Source organism: Amphiprion ocellaris, chromosome 24 (genome assembly GCF_022539595.1).
Source record: "Amphiprion ocellaris isolate individual 3 ecotype Okinawa chromosome 24, ASM2253959v1, whole genome shotgun sequence".
NCBI classification, from domain to species: Eukaryota; Metazoa; Chordata; class Actinopteri; family Pomacentridae; genus Amphiprion; species Amphiprion ocellaris.
The window spans coordinates 16,584,619-16,599,263 of record NC_072789.1 but is presented as its reverse complement, the minus strand read 5'-3'; the positions used below and the strand labels follow the sequence as shown (position 1 = coordinate 16,599,263).

Sequence of the window (14,645 nt, the reverse complement as noted above, 5' to 3'; positions counted from 1 at the left end):
CATTCAGTCAGTAGGTTGTTCAGTAGATTTTACAGAGGAACTGATTTTACATGTGGACTCGAAAAACTGACAGAACCTGAACTCTATCAAACTGTAGCAGCACCATCATGCATCTTTCTGACTGTAATGATATCATGTTGTTCTTGTCTTGTGACTGACCTTCTGGTCCTGAGCTGCTGGCAGGAAACCTCTGCAGCAGATCATTCCTGGAGATCTTCTCTAAAACCACCCTGGTCACCTGCACAGCTCTCTGAAGTCCATAAGTCTCCACCATCACATCCACAGTTTTACACCTGTCTAGTGTCTGTAGTCGGCTCTTTGTGATGGCTGGGAGGCCTTGAACATTGTTGGGTTTCTGCAGGAACCACTGGAATTTAGACAGCTGATCATCATCCAGATCATCCAGGATGTTCAAGAGCACCTCTGATGTCATCGTGTCTCCCTGATAAAGTCAAAGAAAATGTCAGCAGTTAATGAACAGTTGTGTTGTTGGTGTGGTGGAGGTTGTTGTGTAGCAGCAGGACTACAGTTAATCCTACAGGATCACTGACAGCAACACTGAGGGGAACCAGCAGGGGGCGCTCACTGCTGTCTGTTAAATATTACTCATGGAAGTCACTCTGCAGTCACTGGACCACAACACAAAGATGATCCCACATTATTACACTTTGACCAACAGAGGCTCCAAATAAACATGAACTCTGATCCTTCACAGAACAAGTCCAGGATCAGAGTCAGACTGGAGTCCAGGATCAGAGCCTCATATCGGGGTTTTATACTTTTATACTGAGTCTGTTCAGAGTCCAGACCAAACACTGACTGCTACTAAACAGCTCATTACTGCAAGAAATGTCTCTCATGGATCTACATACATTTCATTCTTCAACTTTTCAACAAAACACAAACTTCTGTGAGGATTCTTCTCACAACATTTCTCCTGACAGTAATAAAAGCTGTTCTCTTGGATTTCTTTCTGCTCTATTTGACTATTTATCAGTGTTTTCAGTCTGTTTCTGTCCTTTTAGACGGACTCTTGTGATCAGCTGATTTCTACACAGCAGCAGCAAACTGATGCTGATTTCCATGAGACTTGATGTCAAATGGAGGCTGAAGCATGAAAACAGCTCTGAGGTCTGGACTACCAAGCAGGATCTGAGCTCATGGAGGCAACTTCAGCTTTAACTCTGGTTTTCAGGACTTTTCAGGATGCTGGTTCACATCTTAGCAGGTCCATCACCATGGTAACTGATGCTGAACCAGATAACAGATCAACTAAAACACCTCCTATTGACCAATCAGCTCTCTGGAAACATCTCCATCCTTCCTGAAGATGCTGCAGAGCTCAGTGTGCAGATAGTGAGACGGGAAGATCAGAGTTTTTACAGCTGCAAGTGATTTCAGAGACATTTCATAGTTCTGTATGTCTTTGTAGAGGCATAGAATCCTAAAACAGGAAGTGATGAAACACCAAAACCTTCCAGCTGATTGTTGATTGATCAGATTTACAGTCAGTCTACTGATCAGATCAATGATGGCTTTCATTGGCTCTTTGCTCCAATGACTGTGTAACATTAGATTTGTGTATATTTATATTCATTTGCTTAATTTAGTTGATTATTTTGGTATTAATTTATGGTGTGTCTTATGTAACTCGTGTGGTTTTCACTCACTGTGTTGTGTTTTGTTACATAAAGTGATTCTCAGGACCAGGTCTGTTCTCTGGATCACTTTTATTTTCTGACCATGCAGGTTACGACTCTGTTAGAATAAAAAAATCACACATGAGCTGGTGGCTCTCAGTGGTGAATCTCCTCTTTCTGGCCATATAAAAATATACATGTACAAAAATATAAAAAATAACCAATATCTAACAAAAGAAACAATTATACAACATATTGATCAAAATAAATTAAGACAAACAAATATCCATGCAAATATAATACTTAGAAAAATAATCTCAAATAAATAAAATATTTTTAAAGCAAAATAAATAAAAAGCATCCAGAAACTTCTCTGTTTTATCTAACACGTTACAGAACAAAACAAGTAACATAAGAACAGATATTCTCGTACCTGTTTGACGTTAAAAGAAAATTTCCATGTGGATCAGGATGAGGTCATTTCTTGCTGAAGAAACTCTTGGACGTCCAGATGTTGGTTTGTCTTCCAGCTGTTGGTTGGTCTGTATTTCTGCAGTGAATCCAACTGCTGAAGGACTGCATCTGCACTTCCTGTTCATGTGGTTACAGCTGCACTTCCTGTCCGAGAATCTGTGTCTTCACTCATGTTTCCTGTGTTAGGTTCTCTGTTTTAGTCATTTTTATCTCTGAAGAACTTTCTGATGTGCTGCTTTATAAAGACATGAAGCACGGCAACAAAAATTGTGCCTTTTAATAAAAAGCAGGACCTTCATTAGTGGATCAGTGGAACCAAAATGACCCAAAACTCAATATTTCTTCAGTATTTTTATGGAACCAATCAGTTTTCAGGGTTTAATGTCTTTTTTAGGATGTGTTTAATATTCTGGCTGTGACTGAACTAAAAGAAATTACACTTGAAGACCTCAGAGGGATTCTTAATGCAGTATTTCACAAATACATGGGGAGTCCCAAAACTTTTTTCCACCACTGTTTGTTCCACACAATGTTCTTGTTCTATATGTGTTGTTGAAAATTCAAATGTTCAAAGCATTTCCATCCTACAACTGTTGCACTGAAGTTCTGCTGATAAGAACAACTCATGTTTAGAACTGAGAACAAATACAAATGATATTTACTGATAAAACACATTGATTTCAGCATCAGTTTGATAACTGCTGCTGGTTGGAAACACCCCAACATGTCTGAAGATTTGGTTTTAGGGGAAAAAACTTCATTTAATGTTTTAATTGTGTCACAAAAATGTTGTTTTTGAGTTAAAATATGATGAATGATTCAAACAGTTTTATGTTCTATAGATAAATAAAAGATAAAAAACTGTTTAAAGTGTCTTTTACTCACATTCAGACGGAGAAAAGAAGCTGCGACACGAAGACGGTAAAAGACGGAACTGACTTAAGGAACTGGAAGTGGCCGTGACGTCACTGTTGTCAGGGCAACGAAGCAGGAAACCCGATGCATCAGTTTGTGGTGAGTTAAAATGTAACTTTGTGAAAATGTGTGTTTGGGAACATTTTCCATTTCTTTCTAATTCTATAAATATGCAGCTTTTAGGACAATGTCCAGAAGGAAGAATAAAGAAGAATCAATCCCAGAACTGATGAGTCCATTTCAACACTAAATGTCCTGAGAAGCTGTTTTCCAGGAACTACAGTCAGAGAGGGAATCTACACTCTACATGTCACCTGAGGAATCCAAACCTTCTCTGGCTTCTTCTTCTTCTTTGTCTGCTGCTGTGGACTTTAATCCACTCCTCATTTCAATGTGGAAGCTCAATAGTTTAGTGTTCTGCTCTCCTTTAGTCTCTTCTTGGATTTTATCACATTTTCTGAGTTTTTCTGGGTCTTTGCTTTAAACCACTTCCTGTCGTTTTTCCACATTCATGAAAATGTCCTTTAGATGAGATGAATCCAATGAAACTTGGAAGAATTTCACACATTCTTTCCCATTTCATTGCTTCATTCATAGATCTGACTCTCATAATTACAGAGTTTGGTAAATGTCACACTTTGAGCCTCTAGACCCACAACATCACTTTGTAAATTCTGTTTTTAAGGATCATTTAATGTCCTTACGCCTCACTAATTGACTTTCATGCTGTTTTAATGTGAAATATTGAACGTTTTCCTCCATTTATCTGATATCTTCTAGATGAAATCAGCCAACAGTGTCTAAAATCACTGATTGTAGCTGCTTCACTGTTTACTTGTGTGTTTTCTCTCCATATCTTCAGAATAATTCCTCCTCTGATTCTTCAGGCTGTTTCCAGTCAAGCAGCAGCAGCGTCCTCTGCAGGTTGGACAGATAAAAGTTTCCAGCATCTATCTGCTATTCCCAGGTTCTCCCATCCAGGAACTAGCCAGATCCCATCCTGCTGACTTCTAGCAAACATTCCAGGAACAACAAGGGATTTTACTAGTTTTCAGAGAGTCCCATGTTGAGCAGCAGTGGAGGCTGGATGTGAGGAAGTGGAGGTGGATCAGCTGATGCTGCTTTGTTGGCTTTACATTCAGATCCAGGATCAGTTGAGCTCAATCAGTCCATGAAGCAACTGGCAGATAGTTTGAAAGCATCAAATGTGACAAGAATCCCAGAAGAGCTGAGTCATTTCTGCTGCTTTAGAAGCCAAATCCAAAGTGATGCAGGTTTGTTCTGTGTCGTCTCTGCACTCCTTCATGTTGGAGTTGAGATCAAATGAGAATGAAAAAGCTGCAAGTTTTCATGTGAGGCTGAAACAGACGCTGCTGATGCTGCTTTTAAAGTGAGCTTGGCTCCATGAACTAGTTGAAGATTCTCTCTGAGGGACTTTTAGTTGAGATGTTTGCTGCTGCTGCATCATTTTAAAAGCAGATGATCCATGTAGAGCACATCTTTAGTCCAGCATCATGAGGACCATTAAAGAAGGAAACATGGATTCATGTGGAACATTTACAACAAGCACACTAACACTGTCAAACATTTGAGGGAGAAAAGAACCCAGTGAGTCTTTCTGTACTCAACTTTATCTGACAAGAAAACAAGCAGAAAAGATAGAAATAGAAACAACAGAGGAAATCTCTGAGAGAGATTTGTGTAAAAAGCTGTAAAAAGCAGCTTTATATCCTAAAGAATCCTCAAATAGGCTCATTTCCAGTCTGATGAGGTCAACACTCAGACTGTGGAGCTTTAATTTGAAGGGATTGAACAGGAAAACAGTGAGACTTTTGACTTCTTTCAAAGCTGTTTCACTGGAATCATGTTTTAATATGAGTCATTTTAAATACAGACACGTGAAATGAAAGAAAATACTCATTAAATCAATACTGAGTGTGTAATGTTGAATGAACTGATCCATCATCTGGTGTTTTATCTGGATAAGAATTCACAATAATATAAAATACAACTGTATTCATTAAATCCAGACATTTAAAATGGAAATAAAAACATTTGTAGTCAATTAAACCTTTAATTCATTTAACTAAGAAAACCGTCCTTTAATATCTTCCCTTAAAATGAGCAACATTTTTTAAAATATAGCTGCAAAGTAAAAGTTTTACACTAAAGATGAATCACTGATGAACATTTAATGGCATTAACTCAATTATTATGAGGAAACAGAAATCCATTTCTAATATTTCTATCAAATATGTTTATGTCTATAAAATATACTGGACATGAATAAAAATGTCTGCATAGTGAAATATATGAAGTCCATCTGCATTTATACATCATATTGATGTTTAAATAACAGGAACTGCAGCCAACGTTCAGTCAAGTTAGTGGAATTACGGATAAACAACGTTTCCAGTGTTCAGCATCATGGAGATATGAGATCCCAGAATCAGCCATCAGGGTGAGACTCTGGCAGAATAACAGCTAAATGAGGAAACACACTGTGATATGATAACCTGAGATTTATAACCAAGTTATGCTGAAACCCAATGAATGTGATTAAACTAACTTCAATACTTATTTTTATAATCTTTGTTTAAAAGTAACTAAATCAAAAGAGTAACTCACTGAAGGGTGATGGATGTGGTTCTTACTTTTATCATCTTTGTTTAAAGGCAACTGAATCACAAGCGTATCTCACTGAAAGGTGATGTTTTTGATTATTATCTGAAACTGATGCTTTATAAAAATGAAATGCTTTTAAGGATTTTGATGTTTTAAGGGATTTAATTTCCATAAGAAACTGGGGTATAAGAAGTCAAGAGCTAAAGTGAACTAGAGTTAAATGTTCACTGTAAATGTTATTTAAACTCAAACAGACTTTGGGGATTTTTGTAAGTCTGTGCACATTGTTCAAAAGATTGCACAATGGGATGTCAGTGATAGATGCTGACATCAGCTTCTCCATTTCCTGATCAGAGACCTGCTCTGAGTTGCAGTTAGGAGAGATTGGATGGACTGCTTAGACCGTCCTAAACACATAGTTTTAGTTCCTCAAAAACACAGAGACGTCTTATGATCGATGAGGTGGAGGAGGAGGGAGAACATGAGGTCATTGCTCATGTTAATTAAGAATGATGTCACTGCATATATAAAACCTGAAGAGAGTTCAGTATGGAGTAAAATACACCTGATAAAGAAGCAAGGTGGGAGTTGTTGCATGGTAGAAACATGGAACAAGTGTCCGACAGCGCCACCTAGTGGAATTTCACCCCCAGGAATTCTATTAGAAGGAACCATCGTTCTAACACCAACAAAAAGGTCACACAGGTAAGAACACCTGAGACTGACGTGATTCCAAAGTAAAGTTTACAAAATAGAATTTATTAAACAGTTAAAATGTACAATCTTTCAGTTAAAATCTCTTAGTGGTGATGCCAATCAATAGTCATTAGTCAGTGGCACAATATTGCACAATCCTCCAGGGTCCCTTTAAGGCTTAGTTCAGTTTACTAGCAGAATATAGACACTAGACACAGAGCCGAGGGTTTAGCAGGCAGAGATGACTAACTGAAGGGGGAGGACAAGAATCCTGATGCTACACACCACACATGAAGAAAACAAAACACCCAAGTGCTCTACTGTACAGGAAGTGAAGGGACCACCACCACAGGGGATCAGTCAGCCACTAGCCACACTGGCCCAACAGCTCCTGTCCAGAGAGAAGAGGCAAACTGTTAGTCACAGCAAAGGGGCAATAATATATAGATATCAAAAGAACTGCCCCGACACCACAGTATGCTGGACTCTGGAGGTCATCACCAAGGTTGATTGTACTTTCATATGTCACTTACACACTCCATCAACACAATAAACCAGAAAAAAAAGAGACAAAGTCTGCAAAACCCCCAAATAACTGGATAATTAAACACAAGATCACTAGAAGATAATAATGAATGAAAATAATGAATGATACCAAGATCTGTAAACAATAATAACAATAATAATAAACTAGCTATTAATAGGTCAGCTGATGAGGATGAATCTGGTGCAGCTTTAAATCCTACACTGCATTTAACTCACCACCACTTAAGATAGTAGCAAAAATCATTAGAAAAACAGCAAAGGTCTTAACAGGATTCTTTGCAGCTCTAAAATGTGCATATTTTTGATGTTACACATGCAAATAATGAATTAAACTGCAAAAGAAACAAACGTGATCTCCTCGTATGCAAGCAGGGAGGCTGAAGCTGTGCAGTTTACTGTATGTCAGTCCCGGTAATGGTTTTGTTTTTCAGTGCAAATGAGCTGCTGGTGACGATGGATGTAATTGTTGACTCGTGTTTTTGTTCTAGCTGATTGGATCCTTGTTAGATAATATAAGACCCCAGGCCTGAGAAAAGGTCAGCGCTTCCTCCCAGCTCACTTATAGGTCAGTCTTTGCATGCAATTAAGGTCCACGGATGATAAAAGGCGAGCTGGAAGCGCTGGCTGCTGTGTGTGGCTGGTTTCAGGTATTTTTTTCCTCGTTCAGGTGTCATGGCAGAGCGGGTGCTGGTGGTCGGTGGCGTTGGACGGGAACATGCTCTGGCCTGGAAACTGGCTCAGTCGCCGCAGGTTCAGCAGGTTCTGGTGGCTCCGGGAAACGCCGGCACGGCCAGCTGTGGCAAGATCAGCAACTCTGGTAACACAACAATGTAGAAAGGCTCCTTATTAGACTCTTTTATTGCTGTTTTAATTAGAAAAATTATACATCCGATCATTTGGGAGCCCAAGTTCATATTTTCAGATTTATTTTATGTCTCACCAGCACTCAAAGGACTTGAGATTTTTTATTTTTTTTTAAGCTGTTGAAGACTAGGAAAACCACAAATCAGAGCGGTTCATTGAAAATAAGAGGGCTTGTGAGACAAATGTGCATTTATATTAGCACATTTGATGTCAACAGTGTAGCTTGTGCAGATTTTGTCAACATTTTGTATAAAAGTTTAAAAATGCGTATCTGTTTGCTACTTAATTTTTACAGTTGTCCTGGAACTGTAATGTTGGGGATTTAAGTGATGATGTTATCAAAAATCCGAAAAAATCTAACCAAAGCCTTTATTGTCATTGCATGACAGTGAGAGCACTGCTCCAACTGTTGCATTGCAAAAACAGTTTAAAGAATAAAAAAGAAGCAAGAATGTATCAACATTAATATAGTATTTAATAAAATATAAAATAGAAGAAATTTAGTGGTAGTGTAGTGGAAAATACATACAGTAATTACAGTGAGTAACCAGTTCTTGCATGAATTAAGTTATTTATTCCTGAGAGTAGAAGGGAAATACTTAAATAACATTATGTTGGAAGAAAGACACATATTTATAGCTGCAGGGACTCAACAATTAGGCAAAGAACACTTCAAAATGTTATTGAAGTGTTGGTGGGCTTCTTGAAAGGATTTTGAGAGAAATGTCAGAAAAGCACTCAGAGAGCACAGTACTCCACCAAGGCTGCTCAGTCGTATGATTTCCAACGGATAAGTCTGCAGCGGTCGATTTGTAGTCGGATCGCAATCATGCCGCTATCTTGCAATGATAGAAAAATTTTTACCAACTCCTTGGATCCAGACTATGTATCGCATCGCGCCCAAAATCAAGTCAGTTGGTCCTTGTTTCATTTCTGACCTTCCCTGAAAGTTTCATCCAAATCTGTTCATCCATTTTTGAGTAATGTTGCTAACAGACAGACGAACAGACGGACAAACATACACCGGTCGTCACATAACTCCGCGTGTTCCTTGGCAGAATAAAAAACAGAAGGTAATTTTTGAGCATAGTATTTATAACATATTTTTTCTTCTTGGTTTGTATAAACAAATAACCACATAGGAGTGTGAGTGAGTAAAGTCCATGAGATAATTTGGAACTAATGTCTGTGTTTTTGGACAGTCATTCTATTAATAATTAGAAATTCTTCAAACATTCGTATGTGGAGCCTTTCGCAAAATATTATGGTGTTAAAGCAAAGCCTGTTTTTTCTGTACAATGTGTGTTTATCTGTTTTAATTATCTGTTTTCACTAAGAAAGTAAGTGGACTAACTTATTCCTTGTAGTAGTAATTATTGATTTTTATTTTTATATTTCTTAATAACTAATCTGAGCTCATAATTATTCATACCAATGCCAGATTTTAACTGCTGGTGAATTTTTATTTGGCCAGCCATTTCCTCTGACTGGAAATGACATAAATAAATGACTAAAGACAATAATGCTGTGTTTGAGATATTAATGGTGAATTTTAACAACTTGTATGGTTTATATTTTTATTTAGGTCATTTCCAGCGAGAATAAACCATAAGTGTAACTGTAAGTCAAACTTTTATCGTGGCGATTAGAGCTGAAGAGTGTTTCCTGAGTGATTGTGTCCCTGCAGAGGTTTCGTTGAGTAACCACAGCATCCTGGCTCAGTTCTGTAAGGATCACCATGTGGGGCTGGTTGTGGTTGGACCTGAGGTTCCACTGGCAGCAGATGAGTGTCTCCATCCTTTTCCTGCCTCGTACATCTTATTTTTTGCTCACGTGCACCATTTCTTCCAGGTATTGTGGACGACCTGACGGCTGCTGGAGTTCCGTGTTTTGGTTCTTCAGCCAAAGCAGCTCAGCTGGAGGCCAGTAAGAGTTTTTCCAAGGCCTTCATGGAGCGTCACGGCATCCCCACGGCTCGCTACGCTTCCTTCAGGCCTGCAGCTACATCCAGTACAGTAGATAAAGGCAAAGTAACTCCAACAGACACACTTCAGTAGAGTCAGAGTTTAACACTGTTGTCCTGCTCACTTTTTGTAGAAACTTTTGTATTCAGAGCCATTAAACACCCAGAACTGAAATCTTCACTGAAGTTTTGTTTCTCAGATGGTTTCATGAGTTAATGATCTAAGATGTAAGAACTGCTTCTCCTATGAGAGCACCCTGAAAGACACAGATCCAACATAAACAGCCAGAACTTTTGCAGGCCTGACAGAGAAAGTTCTTTGTACTCGCTGAAAGTCATTTTTGGGCAGAACGGCAGCTGCCATATTCTGACAGCCTTCATCCATATGGATCCCAAACCCATTCCCAAACACCAGTCTGCACTGCCAATGTTAAACGGTCCACAAAAGAAACATTTCATGCTCTGTACCAGCATTGCAGCATCTGCTCCAGATGTGTTTGTCTGTGAAAAGATGTTTGTTCTTCCTGCAAATATTTGAGTTTATTTCTTTATTTTGGGTTCATCAGGGCCGACTTCCCAGCTCTGGTGGTGAAGGCCAGCGGTCTGGCAGCGGGGAAGGGAGTCATTGTGGCCCGAGATCAAGACGAGGCCTGTCGGGCTGTGATGGACATTATGAAGGTACGAGGTTATTAAACATTTCTCTGGTTAATCATTAATCTTGGGCTGAACATTGGCAAGGAATGGGGTAAAGGTCCAACAGTACTTGGCCAAAATTTTATTGAAAATAGATAAATGACCGGCATCCTTCATGAATATTCAGTTACAGCTGCCCACTGAGCGGCTCTGCTAGTACAATGATAAATGTTGCAGTCAGTGCTGATGTCCCAGTTTGTTTCTGGGCTGCTTAGAGCTGCTGTAATCATTATGTTGATATTAAACCTCATATACAGAGCCAAAAAAAAGGATTAACCCTCCTCTCACACTATTGCTTTTTGACATTGAATCAAGGTCAATTTAGTTGTTCTTTTTTTTGACTGGAATTTACAAAAAAAGACTCTTATGTCAAAATGAAAACAGATTTCTCCAAAGAAAAGGTAATTTAAAATGTAAAATAAGGGATTGCATAAGTATTAACTCCATTTAAAGTGACGCTAATTCAGCAGTCGTCAGTTGGTGCTAGAAGCTCCACAGTTAGTTAAATGTAGATCTTCTGAGGTCAGTGAATGTGTCTCAGTGATCGTCATATTAAGACTCCTGTATCTGGAAAGTCCAGTCACTGAATCAGTCCTCCTGGATAGAACTCCATTATTATGAAGACTAAAGAACTCTCCAAGAAACTCTGAGAGAAGGTTCATACAAGTGTCGTCTGTTCTTCACCAGTCACAGCTTTGTGAGAGACAAAGAGAAAGACACCGTTAATAAACTCATATTAAATCTGGACTAGAGTTCACCAGAAGGCATGTAGGAGACTCTGAAGTCAACTCAGTTCAGCTGAGAATTTGTGGCTGGCTTTAAAAAGAGCTGTTCATCCACAACCCAAGTGTAACCTGATGAGTTTGAACAGTTTTGCAAAGACAAATGAAGGTACAGTTTCACCATTCATATTTTCAGGCTGGTTAGGTAATTTGGTAAGTCATCATTTTGACACAAACATCTTCTTTTTGTAAATTCTTTAAAAAAAAAAAAAAAAAAAAAAAACCTAAATTGACTGTGACTGAACATTGAAGAACAACTAAAACAAAAAACAGGGAAAACTTCCAAGTGTTGTGAAAACTTTTTCCAGACACTGTATAAGTGAAAGGGGTCATAGTGATGAACTGGAAGGGCCTTGTTATCGACTCTGTGCTTCCCCTCAGCTTTATGGAGCATTTTAGCACCTTTCACTTCATTGTTGTGCTTTTAGCAGCTGCACTGTTTGGCTGCACTCTCTCCAACACTGGAGATGTTTTCAGAAGCAGTGTTGAGCTGTAAACTGGATGGAACTAGTGATTTTGATACTGAAATGATACCACAGCAAAAACCTAAAACATCCAGAATAGTAATGAAATAATACATGACAGAAGATCTTTTATTTATTTATATATTGACTGAACATGTTCACTTTAACCTTTCACACTTAGAGGAACTGCAGCTTTGGCTTCAGTTTTCAGTCACAGAAGTTGCTGCTTGTTCACACATTCCATTTTATTCCATAAATGAATCCTGCTGTGAATTCTACTTTCTTTCTTCTCTTATTAATTTTTCTAATCTTTAGTCTGCCTTGCTCATGTAAAACTCTTTCTCCTCTCTGGATCTTCCCAGAAGAAACAGTCGCTGCAGAGGCATTTAAACGCTGTTCTTCTCTCACTCACACAGTCTGACTTTAAAGCTCCTCTGCTGCCTCAGGCGCTGAGTCACCTGGTTATTCAGCAGAATAATATCTGGTTGTGATATATTCATCTCTTGAAGGATGTTCCGGAGGTAATTACATTCTTCAGTGTCAACAGTTTGCGGTGTTTGTGCGTTGCAGGACCGAGCGTTTGGATCTGCAGGGGAGGAGGTGGTGGTGGAGGAGCTTCTGGAGGGAGAGGAGGTGTCTGTGACTGGAACTTTTTCACTGAAGTGCTCCAGGATCACTTTCAAGGGTGATTTTTCATGCAAACGGATTATTTATTCTGGTTTTGTAGTGTCTGTGCTTCAGTGACGGCCACTCGGTGGCGCCGATGCCTCCAGCACAGGATCACAAGCGGCTCCAGGATGGTGATCAGGGGCCAAACACCGGCGGTATGGGAGCCTACTGCCCCACCCCACAGCTACCAGAGTCAAGGGAAAAGGTTTTTAGTGCTCAGTAATGAACACAAAGTGATGCTTGTGTTGGTCTTTAATGCTGTTCAGGTGAGTCAGGAGCTGCTGCAGCAGATCAGAGAGTCGGTTCTTCACAAGACTGTGGACGGGATGAGGGAGGAGGGGACTTCTTATGGGGGCAAGTGTTGCCTTTCTTTTGTTTTGAGTCTTTCAGAATCTGTAATTAAGGTGCTCATTTTCCACATCTTTCTGTTGTTGTTGTTGTTCAGGTGTGCTGTATGCAGGGCTGATGCTGACCAATCAGGGACCAAAGGTTCTGGACTTCAACTGTCGCTTTGGAGATCCAGAGTGTCAGGTGAGTTTCACTTCCTGTCTGCTGCCTCTGAATCTCCTTCATGTCACATTAAACGCTGCTCCTCACTGCTGCTGCTTCCCAGGTGCTGCTGCCGCTGCTGCAGAGCGACCTGTACGAGGCCATCCTGAACACCATGAGTGGTAAACTGGCCTCCAGCGCCCCCGTGTGGCACCAGGACAGCTCTGCAGTTACTGTGCTGATGGCCAGCGCCGGTTACCCCGGTTCCTCCCAGAAAGGAGTCCAGATCACAGGTACAGTCATTCTTTACTATCAGAAACAGAAACAGTAAAAACAGAAACAATCGTCAGACTGTCAACTCATCTGTGATGTGCAGCTCTGTCATGATAAAGAACCAGATCTAACCTTCAAACCATGATACTGTGATGAAGTCACTCTATTTTGTATGTCTTCTTTAGGAATTGGACAAATATAAACCTTTTACACTCTTCAAAAAATTTATGGAGGTGGACCTAGATCACCCAGGGATGACCAGGAATGGTGGCTCCTGGTGTCTGAAAAACAGTTTATTGGAGGATGAAAAGTTTATGAGAAGAGCAAGGAGTTTCTTAGCAAACATAGTGGAGGAAATTGACTTTACAGAGGACAAATTATGGTGGTGGGAAGGAGTAAAAGAAAGGATAAAGAAGATGTGCATAAACTACAGCAAGCAAAAAAGATGGGAGGAAAACAAGGAGGAATTTAAAATAAGGCAGCAAATAAAAATAGAGCTGGAAAAAAGGAGAAGGTCAAACACATGATTTAACAAAATATTTGTGCTTTAAAAAACAACTGGCAGTAATAGAAATAAAAAATGCAAAGGTGCAATAACAAGGAGTCAGGCAAAGCATGCAGTGGAGGGAGAGAGGTGCACAGCCTGTTTTTGGGATTAGAAAAAAGAAAACTGGAAAAGTGCTTCATTAAAGAATTAATAACTGAGGAAGGAAAGAAACTTGACAAAACAGGAAATATTGGATGAGGTGGAGCACTTTTATCAGGAGTTTTTTCCAGTGAAGGTGTGGAAGGAGAGGCTCTTGAGAGAGCGCTGGGGACCCTGAACAGCCGACTTCCTCCTGAGGAGGCTGAATGGTGTGACTCACCCCTGGTTTTAGGAGAGGTGGAGGCAGCCATCGGTGGACTTGGGAGGAACAAAAGCCCTGGCTCGGACGGTATTACTGCTGACTTCTACATCTCTTTCAGAGACCTGCTGGCCCCAGTCCTCCTCTCCCTCTACCAAAGTATGGAGGAGCAGAGGTCAACCCCCAGAACCTTGACGCTAGGATTGGTAAGTCTGGTGTACAAACAGAGGGGGGACAGATCCTGCCTGAAGAACTACAGACCAATCAGTCTACTCAACACAGACTACAAAATACTAGCAAAAATATTAGCAAACAGGTTGAAAAATGTCATACATCACATAGTAGGAGACACACAGTCATACAGCATACCAGGAAGAGAAATTTCAGACACAATACTAACAGTTAAACACGGGGTGCAGCAGTTACAACAGGAGGGGGGGATTTACATCACTGTAGATTTCAACAAAGCATTCGACAGAGTAGAACACAATTTTTTATGGAGGTTAATGAGGACACTGGGGTTTAGGAGCAGGTACATGGGCTGGTTACAATTATTATACAACAACGCACACAGTCAAATAAAATGCAATGGGTTCTTAACAAAACCAATCCAACTCCAACACTCAATCAGGCAGGGCTGTCCTCTCTCTGTGCTTTTGTACAGTTTGGTGGCCGAGCCACTGGCCCAGCTGATTATCACAGACAGG

At 39.9% G+C, this 14,645-nt stretch overlaps 1 protein-coding gene and 1 long non-coding RNA gene across 2 annotated transcripts; one reads left to right on the top strand and one right to left on the bottom strand.

Annotated features, from left to right (window-relative positions):
- Window positions 1-57: 57 nt before the first annotated feature.
- LOC129348295 (uncharacterized) lies at window positions 58-3,046 on the bottom strand. The gene is made up of 4 exons (XR_008600808.1): window positions 3,000-3,046; window positions 2,074-2,291; window positions 1,671-1,758; window positions 58-442 (listed from the first exon to the last, which is right to left on the bottom strand). It is a non-coding gene; the product is annotated as an uncharacterized LOC129348295 (long non-coding RNA).
- Window positions 3,047-7,568: 4,522 nt separating this feature from the next.
- On the top strand, window positions 7,569-14,192 carry LOC111587996 (trifunctional purine biosynthetic protein adenosine-3-like). The gene is made up of 10 exons (XM_055008327.1): window positions 7,569-7,713; window positions 9,448-9,549; window positions 9,612-9,813; window positions 10,290-10,401; window positions 12,233-12,301; window positions 12,390-12,536; window positions 12,598-12,685; window positions 12,777-12,862; window positions 12,945-13,113; window positions 14,060-14,192. The coding sequence occupies exons 1-10, from the start codon at window positions 7,569-7,571 to the stop codon at window positions 14,131-14,133; spliced, it is 1,194 nt and encodes a 397-aa protein (XP_054864302.1). The 3' UTR covers window positions 14,134-14,192.
- The last annotated feature ends 453 nt before the right edge of the window (window positions 14,193-14,645 follow it).

Coding starts and splice junctions, on each gene's coding strand:
- LOC111587996 (XM_055008327.1), top strand. CDS start 7,569: ATGGCAGAGCGGGTGCTGGTGGTCGGTGGCGTTGGACGGGAACATGCT. Junction 12,302..12,389: donor TGGAGGGAGAGGAGGTGTCT/GTGACTGGAACT, acceptor CTGGTTTTGTAG/TGTCTGTGCTTCAGTGACGG. Junction 12,686..12,776: donor GGAGGGGACTTCTTATGGGG/GCAAGTGTTGCC, acceptor GTTGTTGTTCAG/GTGTGCTGTATGCAGGGCTG.